At 44.1% G+C, this 25,938-nt stretch overlaps 1 protein-coding gene across 4 annotated transcripts in view; it reads right to left on the bottom strand.

Moving 5' to 3' along the window:
* The window catches only part of PIK3C3 (phosphatidylinositol 3-kinase catalytic subunit type 3), a 157,324-nt gene that overhangs the window by 72,553 nt on the left and 58,833 nt on the right, over positions 1-25,938 (bottom strand). For 3 of the 4 annotated variants that reach the window (XM_061613420.1, XM_061613411.1, XM_061613416.1), the window contains 4 exons: positions 25,321-25,390; positions 23,955-24,019; positions 20,079-20,163; positions 18,359-18,433 (listed from right to left, as the gene is read on the bottom strand). In XM_061613420.1, the coding sequence (XP_061469404.1) occupies positions 18,359-18,433; positions 20,079-20,163; positions 23,955-24,019; positions 25,321-25,390 (295 nt within the window). Of the gene's footprint in view, positions 1-11,224; positions 11,480-18,358; positions 18,434-20,078; positions 20,164-23,954; positions 24,020-25,320; positions 25,391-25,938 lie in introns of those variants that run through there. The other variant, XM_061613426.1, reaches the window with a different exon arrangement.

Here is a 25,938-nt window from a genome sequence, read left to right as displayed (position 1 = left end):
CCAGACAGAGACGTCTTGAGGGCCACATATGGCCTCTCAGCCTGAGATTGTCTATCTATGTTTTACTGATTAAAGCCATACAGTTTCTGATTAAAGCAATATATTAGTTTCTTGCTCAGGGATTGTGTGAACAATGAATGGGCTATAAATAAGAATTTAAATGAATATTACACAAGTATTTTTTTTTTAAAAAACCAAATTTATATACCGCTTTAATAATAATAATAATAATAATAATAATACAGACAACCTCAAGGCATAATATAAAATATTCATAAGAAAACACCAATGCACAGACTTTAAAAACAAGTAATAACAAAATATAATAAAGTCCCTGGAATATCCTGTTGAAGGATCTCAGGGGAAACCTCAGGTAAGAAGGCTTAAGTATGTGTTTCTAAATCCTCAGTGATGACACAAGCACTGTTCAATAGGTGCTGATTACTTGCATAACTGCATTCCATACTGCATTCGTTAGTGGAGACAAACGGCAGATCTCTACTGCCTACTTCATAGGGTTGGTTTAAGGAGGAACACATTTTTTTTTAAAAAGAAGGTACAATCCCGCCCAGATCCAGATATGTTTAAGCCACATTGATCCCAAGTTACCCTGGCTTACCCCCACTCAAAATCTATAAAACATATTACCCACTTAAAATACACACGTGAAAATTATTTCAAAATCAGCAGGCTTTGATCTATGTTGCAAAGTTACACTTAGTTATTTAATTAAGAACATTTAGAGGGATTCTTCTCTCTACTCATTTATTTCAAGGCTGTCATAATGATGTCTAGAGATACATGTATTAAAAAAAGACAACAGAAATAAGTCTTGTGGCTGCAATTACATTTCTCATCCAGCTCTGAACACAGTGAATAAGAGGTGTTAATTAATCTTAGCCTCATTTGCATATGTAGGTAGTACGGTAGATTTCTGGAATGCACTTCAAAAGCCGTCAGATCAACAGGAAGGATTGGTGCAGGAGGCAAAAATTAATGAGGAGTCTCAATTATTAATACATGGCTTGTCTGAGGAACTGGAAAAGAAAATGTTGATATTTATCACACACACACACACACACACACACACACACACACACACACACACACACACACACACACACACACACACACACACACACACACACACACACACACACACACACACACACACACACACACACACACACACACACACACACACACACACACACACACACACACACACACACACACACACACACACACACACACACACACACACACACAGAGCCACTTGTGAACCTTGCAATTATAGTCCACACTTGTAGGTCCCCCAGCGACCAGAACAAAAGTGGAATATGCTATGTCCTCTGCCCTATAAAGTTTTGCACCATGCCAAATCCTGCAACTTGAGGACAACTGAATTCTTCCTTGTTTTGCACAAATGCTTTTGTTTCTGGCTTCCACAAGAAAGGGAACAAGCAGCTATGCTGGGTACTGTAGTCTCACCACCTGATCTGCTAGACCCCATACAAGTGCATTTCTCCTGTGGAGAAAAAGGTGCTCCTACATCCAGCTTTGAGCTGTATAGTATTATCTAGGCATTTTGTTTTTTAAAAAAAACATATTAAAAGCAATTCCAACACAGACGCAGACTGGGATAGGTCTCAACTTAAAAGGCTTGTTGAAAGAGGAAAGTCTTCAAAAGGCGCCAAAAAGATAACACAGACGGTGCCTGCCTAATATTTAAGGGGAGGGAATTCCAACGTTTTGGTGCCACAACACTAAAGGTCTGTTTCCTATGTTGTGCAGAACGAACCTCCTGATGAGATGGTATCTGCAGGAGACCCTCACCTGCAGAGTGCAGTGATCGGCTGGGTATATAAGGCATAAGACGGTCTTTCAGGTATCCTGGTCCCGAGCTGTATAGGGCTTTGTACACCAAAAGTAGGACCTTGAACTTGGCCCAGTAGCAAATGGGCAGCCAGTACTGTCTATACTGACTGGCAGAGGCACTCCAGGGCACGTGTCCTTTGCCCCTCTGCCTCATTAGATGTTGCTGAACTACAGCTCCCATAATCCTTTGCCATTGGCCATGCTTGTTGGGCAGGGGTGTAGTCACCCAGGGACTTGCGGGAGTTCTTAGACCTTTTACTTTTGTGGGGAGAAGGGTCCCAGCAGGGTCCCTCTGTCCCCAGCATCCTACGAGCCAATCGGCATGAAAGGGGAGTGTGTTAGCCACTGAAAACAATCTTCTAACATGCTTCCTTATGCTTTCCTGCTGACCGGAACCAATCAGAGTGAAAGCAGGTGAGCCAGACACTGAGAAGACACTTCTCAGTAGCTAACACTCTCTTCTTTCATGCTGACTGGCTCCTAAGGATGTCTATTGTTGTGGTAGAAGACATTAACAAGGCTTTCATTCTCAACCCAGCAGCAAAACAAAAGAAAAGGAGGAGAGGGTGTGGTTGTGACTATCATGAAGGGACGCTGCACTTCTGAATTTGCCACTACACTGCTGTCGCCAGGGCTGATGACAGCTGGAGTTTGAAAATGTTCTCTGCACTTGTTATAGGGACTCAGGCAGGAGTCCCATGGAACAGCCTTGGAGCGATGAGGAGAAGGAAATGGAATGGGACTTGGGGGAGGTCCCTCTTGTCTTGCACTGAGAGGAGATTGAGGCTGAAGGCGTCAATGCTGCTGACAGTGACAGCTCCATCCCTGTAACTCCAATTGCAACTCATGTCACTGCCCGAAGAGGAGGCTGCCCCCCATCTTCCCTTCACCCCCCTCTCTCACTCCCACTGCCACACACCCCTCCTCCTCCAAGGAGGATCTTGCAGAAGTGTTTCTGCCACCCTCCCCTCGGACAAGTAGGCAACCGTGATGGCAGGGTCAAAGGGTTCCCACTGTGCCACTACGGAGGACTGCACATGCGCTCCCGTTCCATGACATCTTTCTCACACAAGTAGAATGAGCCCACCCACAAGGGTTGTATGTCTAATTGCTGCAACATCTTAGCTCTGTGCAGTTGTGCCTTGTTATGCGGTGTAGAGATGCCAAATCCTGTGTGACCTGTAAGCTGATTCATGAAGTGCTTTGAACTGAAACATTCCATTACACCTATTAAAGAAAAGCACATCTTTGCCGGCTTGGGCAGGACACCACCTGCAGATGCCAGGGGTTGAACTTGGGACCTTCTGCATGCAAAGCAGATGCCCTGCCACTGAACTATGGTTCTTCATGTACTCTTCAAGTACATGAAAGGTTGTCACATAGAGGAGGGCTGGGATCTCTTCTCGATTGTCCCAGAGTGCAGGACATGGAATAATGGGCTCAAGTTGCAGGAAGCCAGATTTCGGTTGAACATCAGGAAAAACTTCCTAACTGTTAGAGCCATATGACAATGGAACCAATTACCTAGAGAAGTAGTGGGCTCTCCGACACTGGAGGCATTCAAGAGGCAGCTGGACAGCCATCTGCTGGGAATGCTTGGATTTGGATTCCTGCATTGAGCAGCGGGTTGGACTTGATGGCCTTATAGGCCCCTTCCAACTCTACTATTCTATGGTTCTATGATTCCCATAAAGTCATGTAACAACAACTCCTGCAAGCCTGTCCATGCATGCAGTCCAACAGTGAAGGTTACAGCGCTGGTCTCCTGTTTCAAAACATTCATTAGTAGCGGAACAGTGTGAAATATCCTTACTGGGTTCAGGGAGGCAAACAATCAATATTGCAGGGTTTCCACCATTCATAGACTATGACCTTCCCACAATGAAAGCTTTCCTGACCCCGTTCATTCTTAGTCATCTCCCCTGATGCTTATTTGTAGGGAAAGGGGTTATAAAAGGCCACCAGAAATGCCTCTCAGCTATTTGTCCCTGTCAATTTAATCAACTGTTTCCTCCCAAAGAAAGCCGCTCTTCGGCGCCTTTCTTATTTCAAATTTGGCAGAGACAACAGACAATGCCTGAAAAATAGCGTAAAAGAAAGGGGGGGAGAGAGAGAGAGAGAGAGCGATGGCAGACAATTGAATGTTGAAACCAAGAGTACATCTCAAGGCTTCTTCTTCTTTATAGAAATGGTAAATAATTGGGTGTTAGAACAAATTAAACCAGAACTGTCGCTAGACGCTAAAATGATGAAACTGAGGTTATCATACTTTGGACACATCATGAGAAGGCATGATTCATTAGAAAAGATAATAATGCTTGGAAAAACAGCAGGGAGTAGAAAAAGAGGAAGGCCAAACAAGAGATGGATTGATTCCATAAAGGAAGCCACAGACCTGAACTTACAAGATCTGAACAGGGTGGTTCATGACAGATGCTCTTGGAGGTCGCTGATTCATAGGGTTACCATAAGTCATAGTCGACTTGAAGGCACACAACAACAACAACAACAAAACTTTTATTTTGGAAATATGTACATGTATACATATATCTATACCCATATATAAAATCTTGGTTGAGCGAATTCAATCCAAAGTTTCATCCCAACATTTTTAACTCTTAAGGACAAAGGAAAGTGCTTTATACTGAGTTAGACCATTGGTGCATCTAGCTCAGTGTTGTCTACACTGACTGGCAGTGGCTCTCCAGGGTTTCAGGCAGGAGTCTCTCCCAGCCCCACATGGAGATGCTGGGGTTTGAACCTGGGCCCTTCTGCATGCAAGGCAGATGCTCTGCCACTGAGCTACAGCTAGAAACTGTATTAGGAAATTGATTATCATTGCATTTATACCTGTCCCTTCCCTAAACCAGTAGCTAGAATTGTTGGAAGATCAATAATAAAGAAGAACACAGCAAAAATCTAAACAAAGTTTTCTAATTTAATACATTTATAGAAATAAAACAAAAATCCCCCCTTTATATTTTAGTTTAGCATTCCCACATGTCAGTGTGGGATGGGGCCAGAGTAGGGTTGCCAGGTCTCTGGTTTTTGCCCAGAGACTCCAGATTTTTAGGATCCTCTCTGAGTCTCCAGGCGAGTCACCCCAATCTCCAGACTCTCAGCTTTCATTTAGAAACAAAAAGTAAGTTTCTAGGTGGTCTGGTTTAAGAGATATTCACCATAGCATCAGTTGCACTCTCCACAACTTTGTTAAATGAGCTCGTAGCTGGCTGCTCTATCCACCCCCTTCCTAACAATATCTACTCATAAGTAAGTCCTGTTGAGTTCTATGGGGTTTAGTTCCTTTGTAAATGTGTTTAAAATTGCAGCCTTCTGAGTGCTCCCAGCTAACATCTCCCCAACACTAGGCTCCTTTCTTCCTACAGTGGCCTTATTTATCATTTTTATTCATTTATTACATTGATATCCCACCTTTCCTCCAAGGAGCAAAAGGTGGCACATATGGCTCTCCTCCCTGTCCATTTAATCCTCACAATCACCCTGCCTGGCCTGAGGGCACTTAAACCCTTCTTGCCATAAGCAAGTAGGCTAGATTAAATGTTGTCTGTCCGGGTTCCCTGACCAGGTGAGAAGGAATGATCCTGTCACTTCAGCTGAACTTGGGAACACCCTCATTTAGCTAAGATTTCTACCGTAATTTCCAATCAGATATTTTTTTCTTTCTTTGAGTGGTATGCTCCAAGCAACTGTGGTTGATGCGTAATGACATCACTAGGACCCACCCTGTGACATCACTAGTGCCCGCCCCATGACATCACTAGGACGCAGCCCTGAAATCTCAGAGTTTGAGATGCTTCTGACCTGGCAAGCGTAAGCCAGAGACAAATGGGGATGGAGCATTGCCAGCATCATTTTTCCTTTGTACAGTCGGCTTGTTTCTACCCACACTCACACACCGCTCTGTATCCTCCATCTAGAGTTTAAAGACATGTTCCAGGCAGGCAGAAACACTCAAGCTGGGGAGTGAAGCAAGACCACTGAGGGGTGCGTGGCCTGTGGGAAGTCCCAAGGGCCAGGTAGAGAGGCCTGGAGGGCCGCATTTGGCCCCCTGGCCCAAGGTTCCCCATCCCTCTTCTGGTTCTACCCTTGTCAATTTCTCAGGCAGAGGTCTTGTTACCGGATCCTTCAAAGTGGAGCATCGCAGATTGAACCTGGCACCTTCAGCAGGCAGAGTATGTTCTTTTTTCAGACTTCAGTCCGTACCTCCTCTGCTATGCTACTCTCAAAGCCAGACATGCACTTCTAGAACATCTTCCACCTGGTGGGTGTTTATAAGCAAATCCCTCCAAGTCATATACTGAGTAAAAAAAAGCAGATGCAGAGTTTTAAGGAGAAAGGAAATGTATCATATAGAAAGGTCTCCGAGTGGCTGGCATGCCTCTCTGTCCGTTCGGCTTTGAAAATGAGCTTGCCAAAAGTGATGCTGGGAACCCTCTTTTTAGATAGCACCGTCTTTTAGGCTGTCCAAAGCATTTCATGCACATTGTCTCAGCAAGCCTTGCCTGTAAAATAGGTCACTTTTATCCCCATATTAGAGGACTAAGAACTGTAGGCAAGATGCTTGTCTGAAGTAATACATGGAGGAAGCAATATTCAAGCCAGCTTTTGTCAACCTAGTTAGAGTTGTGAAAGCCTGTAAAAGAAAAAGGGGGGGGAAGAGTTTCTTTCCATTTTTTCTCCTGCAATTCTCCCCCCTCCCCCGGTTTTCACATCTCTAAAGCCCTATACAGCTTTGAACCAGGGTACCTGAAAGACCATCTTATCCCTTATATCCCCAGTTGATCACTGCTCTCTGCAGGTGAGGGCCTCTTGCCAATACCATCTTATCAGGAGGTCCGTTCCGCACAGCATAGGAAACAGACCTTTAGTGTAGTGGCACCTACCCTCTGGAATTAGACAGGCGCCATCTCTGTTATCTTTTCGGTGCCTACTGAAGACCTTCTTCTTTCAACAAGCCTTTTAAGTAGAGACCTTATCCCAGTCTGCGTCTGTGTTGTAACTGCTTTTTAGTATGTTTTTAAAGCTTTTTTAAAAATGTTTTTAAAGATGTTTTGTTTTAAAATATTTTAAAGTCTGCTTTTTTGATGTTTTAAAGTGTTTTTAGAGCTTTTGTTTGCTGCCCTGGGCTCCTACTGGGAGGAAGGGCGAGATATAAATAAATAAATAAATAAATAAAGAAAGAAAGAAAGAAAGAAAGAAAGAAAGAAAGAAAGAAAGAAAGAAAGAAAGAAAGAAAGAAAGAAAGAAAGAAAGAAAACCTGGTGTATCCAGTTGTTTTGGACTACAACTCCCATCAGGTCTACTCTGGCAGCCAGTGGCTTGTTACCATCTCAGGCACAGGGTGTGTTACTTGAATGTTACCTGATCAGCTCCAGCCAGCATAGCTATAAGATGCTGAGGCTGATGGGAGTTGTATTCCAAAATATCTGGAGGGCACCAGGGTGGCTGATTTAAAGCTATGCAGACTTCCCAGCTCGAGCATTCAGCCAGTACAAAAATGCCCTGAGGGAAAGGGTCCAATTTATTATTTATTTATTTATAAAAAATATTTCTATACAGCTTTTTCGCGAAAAACATCACAGCAGTTTGCAACAAATGTTGTGGGGCGGGGGAAATAACATGTCTGCATTGGAGTAGTGAAAAAGTTGCTCAGCTTGGACTGGGGAGATCCTGAAATTCAATCAGCCATGCAGTTGTGAAGCTCACCGGGTGACCTTGGGGCAGTCACAGGCTCACAAGTTAATCCATCCTACAGGGTTGTTGTTATATGCACTACCCTGAATTTCTTGGAGCAAAAGCAAGATGCAAGTCAAATGGGGAAAAAAAAACCCTCCACCTTTCTTTCTTTCTTTCTTTCTTTCTTTCTTTCTTTCTTTCTTTCTTTCTTTCTTTCTTTCTTTCTTTCTTTCTTTCTTGTTAAGAAATTCCTAAAACCAAGGTTTGAAATAATCTTTGTGCTACATATAGCCTAAACTGTTTGGAGATGTCATCCAGCTACAAGACTGAAAGCTGACTAGAATCTTTTAACTAGCCAACATAGCAATCCTATGCACGTTTACTCAGAAACAAGCCACACTGCGTGCAATGGGATCGGTTCCCCCAGACTTGGGCAGTGGATTGCAGCTTGACATTATGAAATGTACAATGCACCCGGCTGCCTTGTTTGATGCAACTGCAAAGCAGAAATTAGACGTAAGCTAGCAAGCAAAAGCTCACCAGGTGTGCCTGACAAACTATATATGTTCCTGCCTCTGAACACTTGTGCTATAAAAATGAGAGGCTTTATCAATCCACAGCTCTCCCTGTCTTCTTGTCTTCCTTTTTGCTGCTACAGGCCAACAAATCTGCTCTTCAGGAATCAGCAAAAAGTATTTCCGTCGCATTTATCATGTTCATGCACTGCCCCCTACAGTACTCTTTGAGTTTCCCAGAGAAAAACTGGGACAGGTGTGTGTGCAATCATTCGCTAGTGAAGGAAACAGTGATGAATGCAGGGAGCTACCTTGTCGTGCACTCGGACAGACAGTACCCCTCTCCGCAGCCTCAAGCTACAGGCCTTTTCCATCATCTGCTTCCTGAATTTATTTCATTTTTAATAACCGGAGATGCCACAGGAACCATTGGTCCAACTAGCTCAGTTTATCAGGTTGGGGAACCTTTTTAGAACCCACGGGTCCTTCTGGGCAACCTTCTGAAGGCCAGAGGCCAAAGGGGACAGAGCAATTAATGAGTTTTTAAATAACTTGGTACTGTAGGCTAGTTTCTATACACGCTCAGCCCTCTGTCTTCCATCCATACAAACATACTCAACCAGGCATAAACATTTGGGGTGTGACACAGGGACAGTGAGAGGTGTGGCTTGGGGAGAATTCACAGAGCTAGACAGAGAGGTCTGGAGGGCCGCATTGGGTCTCCAGGCATGAGGTTCCTCACCCCTACAGAGTCTACAGTGCTCTCCAGGATTTTAGGCCGGGGTATGCCCAGCCCTACTTAGAGATACTGGGGACTGAAGCTGTCTCCATACAGAGCAGTTGCTCTGCCACTGAGCTATGGCCCTTCCTCATATGCTAGGGACTGACCCTGGAATCTACCGCATGCAAAGCATGTGATCTGGCACTGAACTATGGCCCCCTCCCATAAAAATATTTCCAGTGCAGATTTGGGGAGGGGCTCTTCATCACTAGTTAAGGTTCTATTTTGATAGCCAAGTTACATGCCAATGTCTTCCAATCCCATTGTTGTTATGTGCCTTCAAGTTGATTACAACTTATGGTGATCCTATGAATCAGCGACCTCCAAACGCATCTGTCATGAACCACCCTGTTCACAGCTTGCAAGTTCAGGTCTGTGGCTTCCTTCATGGAATCGAGCCACCTCTTGTTTGGCCTTCCTTTTTTTCTACTGTCTTCTGTTTTTCCCAGCATTTCCAGTCCCTTAGCAATATAAATTCAGGAACACACACACACACACACACACACACACACACTACCCCAGTAGCTGTTTTTAAATTTAAGCAGCAAAAACAACAGCATGCCTACCATCTCAGGTTTTGATAAATGTCTGGGGACAGTTACATTCAGTGACAACACCCATTGGCGCATCCTTGGGGGTCTGATTTGGTACATAAATAGTGCACCTAACATTAAAAGCTGATCTTGGTGGACTATAGAGGTTTCTTATGCCATGTTTTATTCATCATTGAGCCTGAGTGTTAATAACTTGACTTTGGAAAGAATATGCATGCCACATATTAAGGTCTACCAACAAGTTACTGGCCAAGGCGAGACTTGAACTGGGGGACTCCTTGGCGCATTTTCTTCGCCGCTACACCAAACCAGATCTTAATCATACGCAACAACACACAGTGATGATGCAAAGGTTTTTTTTTGCACGTTTTGACATCATAAATAAGAACGAGCACGATTTGTGTTCCTCATTGTGTTCCCAGCCCCTTCTTACATCAGAGGCCAGAGTTTAGAGCTGCTCTTGCTCCCTGCTTCTGGGCAGGGAGAAGCTTATCATAGGGATATCCCAGGGAACAGGGGCTAGGCAGCAATATGAATTACTTTAATGCACAACGCAGAAGAACCTAAGAAGAGCCTGCTGGTACGCTATGTGTGTGCACATGCCTGCCATCAACCCAGATGGTGGTAGGGGCATTAGCCCGTTAAAGAAGCCTCCACCATCATCTTGGTTGATGGCAGCCTTGTGCACGCAGCGTGCACAGCAGGAGAAGACAGGAGAGAGGTAGGTGGAGCGAGCGATGGGGCGGGCAGCCTGGAAGCTCCGTCCCAAGGTCCCTGCTGCAGATCACGGAAGGGAAGCACTACTCTCCCACCCTAACAAAGGGTCCTTTAGGGGGCCCTCGGCCAGAGTCTGACTTGGCCGCCCTTTGGCACTGGCCCTGCCTGCAAGCAGGACCTGAGTGCAAAGAGCACCCTCCCCTCCTGCGGTTTCCCGCAACTGCTATTTGGAAACATACTGCCTCTGCAGTGTAGGCAGAGCACATGCATAATCAGTGCTTCTTTTCCTTACAAGAGAAACTGTGAGTGGACATCTATGGCACATGTCAGATAACATTGGGTAAAGCTTCTGGGGGGCAGCTGAAGTCACTTCCAGCCTCTGAACCTCCTTCTGACCATCCCTTCCTTAGACCACAGGGGTTGCAGCCAATGCCACACAACGGAACTTGCCCTTCCTCTCCCTGCACACTTCCAAAATCTGTTCCAGAGGATCCCCAGCCATCTGAAGAAGATTTGAGGGCGTGGGGGAGAGGAGGGTGGTGTTCCGTTGCACAGGCAGAAGTCTGCTGCTCATGTGGAACAGCAGTGTTGGATACAACCCCAGCATTGGACTTTCAAATGCTGGGATGTTGCAGTAAGGGCTATATTTACATGACAAAAACTCAGCTGCACTGATTAATACCATAACTGAAGATTCAGTGGAAAGAACCTCTTTGTTCAGTGTGAATGTGATTATGGCCAATATCAATCTAATTAACTAGTACTAATAAATGTTTTTTAAATACACACTGTATTTGGAATGCAGTTGAGTGTATAATAGCCACTAAATCTGTTGAAAGTCTTTATTAAAAAAAACAGAGGCATATAATTAACAGATCTTGAAATTGCTTTTGTGATCGTATGTGTATATACAAGGGTCTGCCAAGTACCAATTAGCTACATTATTTTATAAGGAAAAAATTTGACGCTTTGGAAATGATACTAGCTTTACCTCATTCATTTCATGGGGTTTACTTTCTTCCTTCTTCATCTTGGGAGTTTAAGCTTGAAAAGGTTGGCCTGAATGTCTTGGTGGCAGCAATTAAGTTATCACTGCAAGCGTTTGATGTTTGTTATGATGAGTTGTTCCATTTTATGTGTGCATGTGTTTATGTGACATGCACAGTGAGTTTTGAGAGATGAGACCAAAAGGGTGCTATGCTGACACGTATTCAACTATCGCGTTATACGAGTGTATGCATGCCGTGTGGGAGGGCTGCAACAAAATGTTGCAGTTTATCTCTAGCTCTTGAATGTTGCTGTTCAGGGAACAGGAGCCTTATAGTGCAGTTCTGGCCCTGAAGAGATGGAGATGATGATGATTTATTAGTTGCTTGCCACCCAAAGGTCTCCAAGTGACTTACAACATGGTTTAAAAACAAAACATATGATCAAACTATAAAAACAAAACAGTAAAATAACATAAACAATAAATACAGCAGCACAACAATACCCCAATGCAGCCACAGGAAGTTTTGGCAGCATACTCATAACAGACAACATTACCTCAGTCTATCAGATGCCTGAGGGAAAGGGTACGTCTTTATCTGGCGCCAAAAAAAAGATGTCAAAGCATACTGATTACAATGCTTTCCAAAATGTCGATGACTCTATTTAGTGGTTTCATGTAAATGTTAAACAACTTGGGGGACAGAACTGACCCCTGTGGGACCCCGCACTGGAGAACCTACAGAGCCGAGCAATGCTCCCCAAAAACCACCTTCTGGAGCTTGCCATCCAAGTAAGACCAGAACTACTGCAACGTGGTGCCCATAGCACCCAACTCAACACAGTCACCCCAGAAAGACACCACGGCTGATGGTACTGAAAGCTCCTGAAAGATCAAGGACAATCAAAAGAGTCGCACTCCCACTCTCTCCTCCCTACACAGGACATTGTACAGAGCAACCAAAACAGTTTCAGTACCAAACCCAGGCCTGAATCCCAATTGAAAAGAATCTAGAAAATCTGTCTCCTCCAACGGCATCTGGATCTGGTTGGCAACCACTCTCCCAAGAACCTTGCCCAGAAAGGGGGCATTTGCCACTAGTCTGAAATTATCAGCATCTTCTGGGTCCAGGGAAGGTTTCTTCAGGAGTGGTCTTAGTGCCGTCTCTTTCAGGCAGCCTGGGACTACTCCTTCTTGGGGAGAAGCATTTATTATCTCCCTGGCCCATCCAGCTTCCCCCTCCCTGCCAGATTTTATCAGCCAGGAAGGGTAAGGGTCCATGACACAAGTGGTTGCATGAACTCAGACAAGTACATCCTCAGGCCACAGCAACTGAAACTCATCCAATGACATCAGACAAGAAAGTGGTCCAGGCACCTCACCCGGATCATCAGCATCAACACCAGAGTCCACGTCCTGGTGGATGGAAGCAATTTTATCCTCAAAATGCTTAGCAAACAGGTCACAGGGGGGCTTTAGATGGCCATAGCACCTTCCTAGAGCCAGTATATAATAAGCCCTTAGCCCAGCCTTTCCCAACTAGTGTACCTCCAGATGTTGTTGGACCACAATCCCCATCTTTCCTGACCATTGGAAATGCTGGCTGAGGCTAATGGGAGTTGTGGTCCAACAACATCTGGAGGCACACTGGTTGGGAAAGGCTGCCTTAGCCATTCTAAACAGTTCTGCTGGATGGCAAGCTGAGGACACAATGAAGACAGAGAAGTAAGTAAGTTTTCTTCACTGCCACTGAGTAAGCTCAAACATCAGCATGTACCAGTGTTTGGCTGCGTTCACACTGCACTTCAATCCGTTTTTCTGATGATTTCTTACCTGGTGATTTTTTGACCTTTCACAAGATGTACAAGCTAGTTCCAGAAGTTTAGCATGCAGTGGAAGTTTAGCACTAATTTCCCTGATAAATAATACCAGAAATAATCCATTTGGAAGTCTGGGAACCCGGAAAATTGCAGGAGATTTGTGCTAGCAGCCTGTCACATGACAGACACCGAAGCTCGCTATATTTCTATTTTTTAACTCGTTCCTGCTTGTGCCTGCTCCCTATTTGCCTTTGGTGAGTCTTCCTTGCATTGTTTTTCTGAGTTTTACGTCTGATCTGTGCCTTGGAAGTCCCGTTCTTTCCTGCCTCTTCACCCATCCCTCCCCCCCCCATGGAGCCGGGCGGCTGCTTAAAGTTCACACTTGCCTTTTTCTCTTCTCTGAGTTCACTTTACTCTAGCTAGTTGCCCGGGCTGCTTTCAGACATGAGGTTTATTGTGTGTGATAGTTGCTGAAGTTGCTTTTCAAGTCCTTTTCTATTGTCTTTTAAGCCCTCCTTCTCTCAAGTCTTTTTTTTTTTTTTTTACCTAACCTGGAGCAGCTTATATTTTTAAAGTGACCACTTTTTCTCCTTTTCCTCAGTGCTTTGTTTCTGGCTTTTTCTTGTTGCGAGTTTTTGCTTTCTTGCTGTTTTTCTTACTTTTTTCACCTGATCCTGGTGTCTCAACTGCAGCAGTGTGAAAGACATTTGCACAACATGCTGGTATAGGAGATACTGCTGTGTGAAAGGAATTTTAGAAATCCAGACAAAAGAGATACCATTTTAATCCGATAAAGTAATGCAATAAGCCCCATGTGTTGGGAGCTTTTCTCCACCTGAGGCCAAGCCGTCTCTCTTCTCACTTCGTTGCTTTTAGCTCCGGGGTATACCACAGAGCTTTCTGAGCTCTGGCAGTTGGGAGAAGACGGTCAGGTGCAACTGTGTCAACCGCCCGGGTCATCTCCTTATTCTATAGATCAACCAGGGTTTCGACAGAAGAGCCAGCCATGCCAACTGGAAAACTCCCCAGAGCCCTCCAAAAACCAACAGGATCCATCAGTCTCTGGGGGCAGACCATCTTAATAGGCAGAGGGAAAAGGCCACTGTGTCTAAAACTCACCAGCAGGGGATCTGACCATGACACAGGGGCTGTTTTTATGTCCCCCACCCTCTCCCTGCCCACCTGAGAAAACCAAATCCAAAATGTTCCCTAGATTAGAGGGTGGAGGTGAGCTTCCAGAAGTTTTGTTGTTATATGCCTTCAAGTCAATTACAACTTACGGCGACCCTATGGATCTTTTTTGGATATATTCATAGGGTTTTCATGGTAAGAGGTATTCAGAGGTGGTTTACCATCGCCTTCCTCTAAGCCTACGGCACCCGGTATTCCCAGGCGGTCTCCCATCCAAGTCCTAACCAGGCCTGACCCTGCTTAGCTTAGCCATTATTTCAAGAGCAGGGAGAGATATTTATCCCAGTCTGCATCTGTACTGGAACTATTTTTAACTCTTTTTACATGCTGAATTCTTTTTAAATGTTTGAATTGTTTTTAACTGTTTTTACACTTTTTCTTGATTTATGGCTGTAACTGTTTTGTCTGTTTTATAATTGTATATTTTATTGTTGTAACTTGCCCTTGGACCTCATGGTAAAGGACAAGTAAGGAACCTATTTTTTAAAATTCATTAATAATAATAATAATAGTAATAAGTTTACCGGGCCCAATTCAAGGTGTTGGTTTTAACCTTTAAAGCCCTACACGGTTTTGGTCCAGTTTATCTAAAGGAACGCCTTCAGCATCACCAGATAGGCCGCCAAACGAGATCAGCCTCCCAAGACCTTCTCTCGGTCCCACCAGTCAAAACAGCTAAGCTGGTGCGGACCAGAGAGAGGGCATTTTCAATTGTGGCCCCCGCCCTCTGGAACTCTCTGCCTTATGATCTCCGCCATGCCCCCTCCCTGACAGGCTTCCGCCGAGAACTGAAAACATGGTTTTTTAGGCAGGCATTCGAGACCTCTGTCTAATTTAGTTTAAATTTTTGTATGATGGGGGTAGGTTTGGATTGAGTATACTTATTGTTGTTTTGTATTATATGTTATATTTTACTCTATGTTATATTTTAGTCTATGTATGCCGCCTAGAGTGGCCGTTAATTCGGCCAGATAGGCGGCCTAGAAATAAAATTTTATTATTTTATAATAATAATAATAATAATAATAATAATAATAATAATAATAATAATAATAATAATAATAATAATCTTTTGTCGCTTTCCGCACAAGTGTGACCCAAAATGACTTACAATAATAAGACGCTAAAACCAATGATCATAAATAAATAAAAACCCTAAAAACACATCAGTACCGATAAAACACAGATCTTACAAAACCTGACATGCTAAAAGACGCCACCAATACTTGAAGCCCTCCAAATTAAGTGTCAAAAGCCTGGGTAAAAATAAATGTTTCTGCCTGGCACCTAAAAATAGATAGCAATGGTGCCAGGCATGCCTCTCTGAGGAGAGCATATCACAAGCGGGGAGCCACCACTGAGAAGGCCTGTTCTCATGTCGCCACTCTCTGCACCTCCCTTGGAGGGGGCCCATGGAGAAGGGCTTCAGATGAAGAACTCGGGGTTTGGGTCAGTTCAAGTGGGGAGAGATGGTTCTTGAAGTATTGGGGTCCTGAGACACATCCGGCTTTAATTAATAAATGACACTTTTTTTTTCTTTTCCATATTCCTGAAATCTTTTCCCCTCTGTGATATAACTGTGCTTAAAGGGCTCAGCTTTGGGGCTGAGTTTTATGGCTATTCTATGGGGGAGAAGAGCATGAGGAAGTGAGGTTTGTTTGTTTGTTTTTAATTCCAATGCATGCATTTCTCCAACCGTAATGCTCACCTTCAGGACGCTGAAGGATCTTAGGGGCTCAATAAGGCAATCTATCCCCTTCTTTTCTCCTGTTATCATTCCCATGAGCAAACCCCATTACGTTTGCCTCCATTAGACCAGGGGTGGAAACCTGGTGTGCTCCAGATGTTGTTAGATTATGGCAGCTGGAGTCCAGCAGCAACTGGAGGGTCACAGCCACCCTTACTTTAGACCTCTTCTTTCCTCCTTTGGGTGGAAGCTACCCATCTAAAATAATTGAGAAAATAAGGATTTTGGCACAGCAACAGCATTTTCCCTTCGTCTTACTCCATAAAAGATTCTTTGACAGCCGATATGAACCCAGACACTTCCAATCTGGACCATGAGATGAGTTACTCTAAGTCAGCGACAGGGAATATCTGTGGTCCTCCAAATGTTGGTGGACTCCAACTCCCATCTGTATCAGGCTTCAAGGTCAATGGCCAGGAATGGTTGGAACTGCAGTCCAGCAATGTCTGCAGGGCCACAGGTTCCTCACCCCTGCTTTAAATTATCGTCATCTCTATGTCTTCAACATTTTTAAAAGGATGCAGAATACTGTACAGTAAGTACTGTACTCACAGGCCATGGGAAGCTCACAGGGTCTGTTTTGCAAGGTCCCCTCCCCACTTTACCCCTCAGTTTGCAAACATGTACATTTGCAGAGCTTGGAAAAGTAACTTTTTTGAACTACAACTCCCATCAGCCCCAGCCAGTTACTTTTCCAAGCTCTGCTTTCAGCATACACAGGAAGTCCCCAAAATATATAGTAACTCCTGTAGTATTCTGGGGTGGCACCATTTTGCTACAAAACAATCAGCAATGGTTTGTAATTAGAGGGAATTATGATGATTGAATGTCAATAAAGGGAAACTGAAGATATACAGTACCAACACATACAAAACGTACGACCATTAATGGATAGCTGATGCAGAGTTCATTGTAGTTTGAAAAACGACAGCATATGCACTCTGGTGAAAACTCTAAGGGGTTCAGATTCAAATGCCTGCAGAGGTAATATCAATGGGATTTAAGCAAATCTAGCTTCCTCTTTACATGGGCAGGGGCTTCTGTATATAATGTAAACCCAAAAGGAATGCTGAAGTGGACAGAGGCACCCTCAGCCATGCATGAAACACCCATGCACCCTTTTAAAGATATGTACTTTCGGCAGCACCAAATCACCATGGTGGGGGTTTGAGACAATGACTGAGAAAAACACCACCACCACTCTGGATTCAGTCCATGCGCCCACTTCCATCCTCTTGTCTTCTATTAGCTTTAATAGTTCTGTTAAGAATGTTATGTTATGGTTCAATTATATACCACTTATTGGCCCAGAGACTGCCAAAGAGTTGGACAGCACGTTAATACAAAAGAAAGTTACCAATAAAAGTAGTCAATATAGTCTAAAATATCACAGTCACCAAACACTCACCAATCACACTTGAGGGCTGCATTCACGTTGTCACCACAAATTCACCTCTCCAGCTTCCCACTTCTCACTTGGAAGCCAGGTTAACAAACATTCTCTCTCTCCCCCCCCCCCAGCTACTCCAATCTCTCACTTAGGAGCAAGCCCATGCACAACCAGTCACCCATAGGAGAGTGTTCTCGCCCTCTTCACCCCCCGAAGGAGCAACTTCCCTTTGGGGCCAAGGCCTTTGGGGCCTGCCCGCCATCAATGACTCGTCACCAATGGCAGTCTCCAAACAAATAGGCTTCCTTCTTGGAAACCAGCCACAGTTCTGTCAAAGTTCTTACTCTTCACAGGTGGGGCCGGCCGGCCAAACTGTCTCCAACTGTTTTAAGCAGATTCTCTTAGGCGAGGAACGGGTTTTGTGAATGCAGCAGTACTACTATGATCTCCCTGTACTGGAGAGCGACATAAATATTTATCATTCTCGTCTTCCTTCCCCCACCCCACCCTGAACAAGCAAGAAACCATTGGGATAGAAGGACTGCCCAGCTGATGATCCAGCAAGCTGAATGCAACCCATCAATCTTGGAGAGAATAGTCTCTATATTCTTAAGCTGCCATCCTACATAAACTTTCTCAGAAGTTGCTTCTGAGTAGACACACACAGACTTGTACCACTACACATATTACATCAACTATCACTCAACCTCCTTCAGCGAAATGGGAGTAATCACTATTAAGGTAATGACATAAAATGCTTCAGAAACGCTCTTGTTAGAGAAAAGCACTATCGAAATAGTTCTCAAATTGTTATTTTTTTTTCTGAGCAAATGCACACTACAATAGGTAAATCATCATTCACATTTAGAGATGATTAGATTGTTAAGCTTGCAGGTTAATGCTATCTGCTCTCGGCCCTGCACATGTAATGAGATTAAACATTATTTTTACAATTGTCTTGGCAACGGATTTTAACCAAGTCTTGCACCCCTTCCTTTATGAAAAGGGAAAAAAGTAGGACATAATTTTATACCAAGATACAGACATCACAAAAGAAAAAAAAATAGTTTTCATTATTACCTGTTTTGGTTAGCAAAAGATTATCCAGATGTCTGTCCCCAACGCCAAGGATGTATGTTATTACACAATATCCAGCTGGAAATGAAAAAAACAAGTAATTGTCAAACTTTTATACTTTCTCTCTCTCTCCAAAACCCAACATGCAGCACTCAGGCAGGATCACTTTTTCTACTCAGGGCTGTGGATATTATAGAGTCCAACCTTGCAAGTTGACCAAGATTGCTGGTGGGGGAGGGGGACCGGGGGAGGGGGGGAGTTCAGGACTAGGGGTGTGCACATGAGCCCACCCCATACATTTGGCCAGGGATAACCATGGTGCTTAAGGGATAGACAAATAGTACTTCTTCACACTGTGCGTAGATAAGCACATAGAATTCACTCCCAGAAGATGTAGCGATGGCCACCATCTTGGATGGCTTTAAAAGGGGGTTAGACAAATTCAAGGAGGGTAAGGCTATCAATGGCTACTAGCCACAATGGATGTTTACTCTCTCCAGTATCAGAGTACCAGTTGCTGGGGAGCACAAATGGGGAGAGAACTGTTGCGCTCAGGTCCTGCTTGTGGGATTTCCATAGGCATCTAGTTGGCCACTACGAGAACAGGATGCTGGACAAGGTGGGCTTTTAGTATGATCCAGCTGGTATATTTTTGGACTGTGAATCCCATCATCCTTGACCCTTGGTCATGCTGGCTGTGGCTGACAGGAGTTGTAGGTGAGCTCCCAGTAGGCACATGCATCTGAATGCATGTTGAGTCCCTTTCCCATAATGATGAATGCATAGCCAACCAGGTGTGGCCAGCAGGTGAGATACCCCTCCCTTGCCATGTGTCCTGTCCACAAGGGTGTGTGGAACTGTGCAGTGTTCTTTGTCATCACTCATAGAATCATAGAGTTGGAAGGGGCCTATAAGGCAATCAAGTCCAACCCCCTGCTCAATGCAGGAATCCAAATCAAAGCATTCCTGACAGATGGCTGTCCCGGTGCCTCTTGAAGGCGTCCCATGTCGGAGAGCCCACTACCTCTCTAGGTAATTGGTTCCATTGTCATATGGCTCTAAAGGTTAGGAAGTTTTTCCTGATGTCCAGTTGAAATCTGGCTTCCTGCAACTTGAGCCCATTATTCTGTGTCCTGCACTCTGGGACGATCGAGAAGAGATCCCGGCCCTCCTCTGTGTGGAAACCTTTCATGTACTTGAAGAGTGCTATCATATCTCCCCTCAGTCTTCTCTTCTCCAGGCTAAACATGCCCAGTTCTTTCAGTCTCTCCTCACAAATAACACTATTAATTTTTAATTCTCTGGGTCTGTTAGGAACATGTGTTCCTGTGTTACACCATTGGTTCATCTAACTGCCAGCAGTGTCCAGGAGTTTCAGACAGAGAAGACTCCCACTCCTACCCGAAAATGCTTGGGACTGAACCGGAGACTTTTTACATGGAAAACATGTGCTCTAGCACTGAGCATTATGGCCCTTCCTCCTTCTCTTGTTACTTCCAGGTATGCTTATAGCAATATCAGAAGCTGCCATTGATTCCTTTACTCAGTACGGTCTATACTGGCTGGGCAGTGGCTCTTCAGGATCTCTCCCAGCCCTATTTGGAGATCCCATGGACTGAGCCTGGGATCTTCTGTATGCAAAGTAGATGTTCTACCACTGAGCTACACCCCTTCTGTTGCTTTAATGCAATCTGAGCCCTCGTAACCACCTGCAGTCACTTACCGCAGCTTTTGACATAAGTGTCCATAACCTCTGCGCTTATTCCGTGAGGCCCTGTTTCACTTGGCGCGTGTTTTCGGAAGAAGTTCTGAAAGAACATCATTCTAATGTTTATTTCGTCTCCCACACAAAGCTCTGAAAGAGTCTCGAGGGCTGCCTGAAAACCGCAGTTTGTGGCCTTAGAGAAAGCCCAATATGACACGTTACTGGTGAAGAGCCCCCCTCTCCTGTCCCTCCTCCAAATATCAATCTTGATACTTAGGCATTGTAGGCTCAGTGCAGAAGTAGCCTATATTTCTTTAAAAATGACAGACAGCATTAAGCAAAGAACAATCAAGCAAATTATTTCTTTCCTCCATGCTATATTGCAACACTTAGCTTATATCTGATAGAATTTTCGTAACCTCCGCAATGGAAAGATTTAAAATCACTTTGCATTATACACACTCACACTCAAAGGCCTCTCATTCTTTAAAATAATCCCATCCTGCTGAATTTCAAATGCAGAGTTATTGCATAATTACAGAGAGTGTTAAATGCTTCAAAAGTAGATATATTTCTTTTATGCCTTGGTAGCAAAATTTAAATAGCATTAGCAATTCAAAGCAATTGTGAATGAAGATACAGGAAATGAATTACAAAGTGTGCATTAATGTAGTTTATATGGGGGAGGGGGCCTTTGGGGTTGCAACTGGAATTCCAACAGTGAATTGGCCTAGAAATATTATTAAGAAGAAGAAGAAGCCTGAATAATGGCCCCTCTAGAACAACATTCTCTTTCACAACGTTGGTGGCCAGAAGATCACAAACAGAATGGGAACAGTTACACACACACGCCACAAGTTGTTTGTCCTGAGCATTTGGTACTTGAAGGTATCTTCTTAATCTCTGTGCAGATTTTTAAAATATTAGACTTTCAAAAAGTTTTCAATAAAGTTCCACACTGAAGGGTCCTGAGTAAGCTTAGCAATCATGGGACAAGAGGACAGGTCCTCTTATGGATCAGTACCTGGTTAAGGAACAGAAAGCAGAGAGCTGGGATAAATAGAGAGCTCTCCCAATTGAGGGATATAGAAAGTGGGGTCACCCAACCATTGGCATTGGGACCTGAATTTTTTAACTTGTTCATACATGACCTGGAATTAGGGATGAGCAGCATGGTAGCCATGTTTGACAATGACACCAAATGCTTCAAAGTGGTCAGACAAAGAAGTGATTGCAATGAGTTCCAAAAGGATCTATCCAAACTGGGTGAATAGACATTAAAATGCCACACGTGGTTCAATGTAAGCAAGTGTAAAGCGATGCACATTGGGACAAAAAAAAAATCCTTAATTCATACATATTCTCATGTGGTCTGAACTGGCAATGACTGACCAGGAAAGAGATTTTGGGGTTGTGATAAGTAGCTCAATGAAAACATCAATCCAGTGTGCAGCAGCTGTGAAAAAGGCAAATTCTGCATTTGGGATCATTAGGAAAGGAATCAAAAATAAAACTGCCAGTATCATAATATATTTATACAATCTATGGTGTGACTTCACTCATCACCTTTCAGAAAGGTTACTGGAGAACTGGTAAAGAAAATATGCACAGCAAAGAACGAAAACTGAACGAGGGGGTGGGTCAACTCCCTATGAGGAAAGGGAGCTTTTGGGGGCTTTTTAGTTTTGGGGGGAAAAGCGAGTAAGAGGGAAGAAGATAGAGATATATAAAACTATGCACAGTGTGGGGAAAGTGGACAGAGGGAACGTTTTCTACCTCTCTAACAACACTAGAATTTGGCGCTACACAATGAAGATGAATGCTGGAAATTCACATCCACAAGACGTAGCGGTGGCCATCAACTTGGATGGCTTTAAAAAAAGGATTAGACAAATTCATGGAGGACAAGGCTATCAATGGCTACTATTCAAAGATGGCGATGTTCTACCTCCAACGCCAGAGGCAGTATACCTCTCAATACCAGCTCCTGGAAACCACAGGAGGGGAGAGTGCTGTTGCACTTAGGCCCTGCTGGTGGGCTTCCCAAAGGCATCAGTTGGCTGTTGTGAGAACAGGATGCTGGACTATGATCAGATATTTGGCCTGATCCAGCAGGGCCCTTCTTACCTTATTTTGACTATTCTTAACAATGAAATAGCCCTATGTAAACTACAGTTTTTGGCTTTGGAAGGAAGACCCCTGGGGACTTAAATCCTGCACTATAAAAAGAAAACCTGCCTTAAAAATACACATGGAGAAACTTTGGAACCTGGGATGGTGGACAGTGGGAGAACAGCCACCCCCAACAGGAGACATGTGGTCAAAGAAGGGTTCTCTTCACCCATCTATACCACTGCCTTTCAATCCACCTGGCTCTTTTTTCACTCTCTAGAATCTGAGTACCCCAACTGCCATACCCCAGGTGGTTTTTCTTATGCTGTTTTATCTTTCAGTCTCTTATACTTATAAAAAATGTAACATGAACATCAAGAACCGGGAAGTCTTGGCCCATGAACGTCCCAAACGGAGGTCGGCTATTATCAAAGGTGCTATGGACTTTGAAGAAGTATAAGTACAGGGCGAAAGGGACAAATGAGCTAAGCGGAAAGCACGTCAAACAAATCCTCATCATGATCATCTTCCATCTGGAAACCTATGTCCTCACTATGGGAGGCTGTGTGGATCCAGAACTGGCCTGCACAGTCACTTATGGACCCACTGTTAAAGACTTTATCTTGGAAGACAATCTTACTTTGCCACGAGTGATCGCCAATGAATGACTTATACAGTATGCTGATGACATTTTGCCCTACTTCTCCATAACGTCTGAATCAGAAGACGCTGTGTGAGCCCTGGACCAGTTCCTGGATGCACTGCCTGATGTCAATAGGCAGAGGGATGGATGAAGGAAAATAAGCTAAGCTTGAATCCTGTCAAGACGGAGGCACTGTGGGTGAGTGGTTCCCGTGCCCAAGAAATTGGTCAATTGCCAACCCTGGATGAGGTTGCACACCCCCTGAAACAGCAGGTACAAAGTCTGGGGGTGCTGCTGGATCTAGCTCTATTACTGGAGGCCCAGGCAATTGCAGTGGCTGGAAGTGTAAGACAACTATGACAGTTCCTGAACCACGAGAGCTTGGCCACAGTAGTTCAGGCACTGGTGACTTCAAGACTAGATTACTGCAGTGCACTGTCTGTAGGGCTTCCCTTGCACTTGACCCAGAAATTTCAGTTGGTGCAGAATGCTGCAGCTAGACTGCTGATGGGAGTGAGACCCTGTCAGCATATAAAACCTCTGCATTAGTTGCCAATTTTTTACCAGGCCAAGTTCAAGGTATTACTATTTGTACATAAAGCCGTTAACCACTCGGGACCAGTTCATGTGCAAGACCTTACCCCATATGTGCCCGCTTGAGCACTTTGATCTGCGGAACATACATGCTTACAGATGCTACATAATACTCATTCCATGCTTGTAAGCAATTGTTCTTTCAGTGTGGCAGCACCGACTCTTTGGAACTCCCTGCCTATTGACATCAGGCAGTGCCTTTGCTGTATTCCTTCTGGTGTATGCTTGATTTTTTTGTTTGTTTAGGCAAGCCTATCCAGACATGTAGCTGTTGATCTGTCTTAATTTGTTTTAGTTAGTAGCTGTTTAAATTGATTTCAATATATTTTAATTACTTGTTTTTAACAGATCTATCGATAATTTTAATGTTTTTGTAAACTGCTTAGAGGTCTTTACATTCAAGGGGTATACAAATGTTGATAAATATATAAACAAATACTTGATGCAATCTTAAGGAAGGAAGAATGTTGCCAACTTCAAGTGGGCTTAATGTAAGGACAAGTGGACACTGAATCCAATACAGGCACCCAAGTCAAAACACACACCTGTATACTTTCTTCAGTAGCAAGAACTTCTGCCACAGGGACTGACTGAATGAACTGCATGAAACCTGAAAAAAGGTGGGGGGGATGGAGAAAAAGAGGGTCAGGGTCAGAAGATCTCAAGCTTGGGTGTTAAGAAACATATCAGATCCCCTTGGGGTCTCCAAATACATAGGGCAGTGTTCAACTAACGTTTTGCGCTAGCGTAAGGGCTATCGCTGACTCAAGGAGCTTCCCCCCCCTCTCCTCCTCCCTGCACCTTCCCAAATTTACTCTGGAGGGTTGGGGGAACCCTCAGAACAGATTTAGGGGGCACAGGGAGGGGGGAGTACAGGAAGAGATCGCTCTTGCGTAAGGAGAAGTGAGAAGGAGTTACAGGGTCGGGGCAGGGGAAGTCACGTATAATTTCAACCTGGGGCGTGTGGCTTTGGGGGAGGGGTAACTTCCCTCCTCATACTGTTCCCCTGGCTTAAATCCCACCCCCCATATATACTGCTGTTGGCTATGGGGGTAAGGGGGAAAGACAGGTACGAGGTACAATATGAGAGGTTAAAGTGCTTGATTACAAACCTGATGACCTATATAAGGATTTATTGTTATTTCATATTACATTTAGTCACTGTTTATTGGCCTAAGTGGTTAAAACCTTTGCGGCTGACCAATAAATTAGTCAAAACAAATGAACAAAACTGAACTGAAGGTTGACACATAAAGAAAGGAGCAATATTAGTGATACTGTGGGGCCTTTTTCGATATTGTCAAGACAACAACAGGTGAGCAGGCGTAGTGGACTGAACACGGGTGTGGCAGGTCCAGTTCTTTGGAATCATTTCCCAGCCAAAATCAGGCAGGTGCCTAATGACTAACATCATGATGTTTAGGAACCTACTGAAGACATTTTTTTTTGTTTAAGAAGGCTTTCCCTGAGATGTGACCTAGTCATGCATGAAATATCAATTGCACATCTGTAGGAAAGGTTTTAATCATTTTTAGAAAGTGCATTCCATCGTATTTGCATCTTCTTGTACACTGCTTCAATGGCTTCGGGCTGTGAGCAGTTTATAAACTTGCAAAGTAAAATAAATACATGAAAACCTAATATTTTGGAGCAAGATTTATATAAATATCAATCCCTCCTGCTACGACAAGCCTGGAGTGGCAAGGGACACAGGAATACTTAAATAAACAAATACGAACATAGGAAGCTGACTTATACCGAGTCAGACCATGGGTCCATTTTGCTCAGTACTGTTGACACTGACTGGCAGCAGCTCTCCAGGGCTTCATCTGGAGTCCTGGAGACACTGGGGACTGAACCTGGGACTTTCTGCTACGGCCCTTCCCCATAAGGGTGGGGGAATCGCCTTACCATGCTTTGTACTAGTAGCCAAGACCTTGTAAGGAGTCAGCTTCAAATCCAGATTCTCCTTCCGTAAGAGCTATATGTGGAACAGAACAGTAAGCAAAAGGCAAGGGTGAGAGAGAGTTGCTGAGAAATCATTCGCTTTTGCTTATGATGATGTAATGGATACAACAAAACGGCTTGTAAAAGGTAGGGGGGAAACCCTTACTTTGCATCTATAGTTAGATATTCTTTTTGTTTTCTGTTACTAACTATAAGATACTGGGGATCTCGAACCAGGATTTCTACCATTAGGATGGAGGCACTTTATTCTCAAGCTAACTCACCTGGTGTCCGCTGCACTTCAGCGCCGCTACTGCAAGAGCGGTGTAGTGGTTAGAGCATTGGACAAGGACTTGACAGGCCAGGGTTCAAATCCCCACTCAGCCATGAAACTCAGTGCATGACCTTGGGCCAGTTGCTGTCTCTCAGCATGCCCTACCTGACAGGGTTGTTGTGCGGATAAAATTGGGAGGGGGAGAACTGTGTTTTTATGCTACCTTTAGCTCCTTGGAGGAAAGGTGGAATAAATAAATAAAAGAATAAAAAGAATAAAGCAGTCGGACGGTGGTGTTGCAGATGTCA

The sequence above is a fragment of the Rhineura floridana genome, chromosome 1 (assembly GCF_030035675.1).
Source record: "Rhineura floridana isolate rRhiFlo1 chromosome 1, rRhiFlo1.hap2, whole genome shotgun sequence".
NCBI lineage: Eukaryota > Metazoa > Chordata > Lepidosauria > Squamata > Rhineuridae > Rhineura > Rhineura floridana.
The sequence above is the reverse complement of the archived record's forward strand: the minus strand, read 5'-3'. Positions and strand labels throughout refer to the sequence as shown.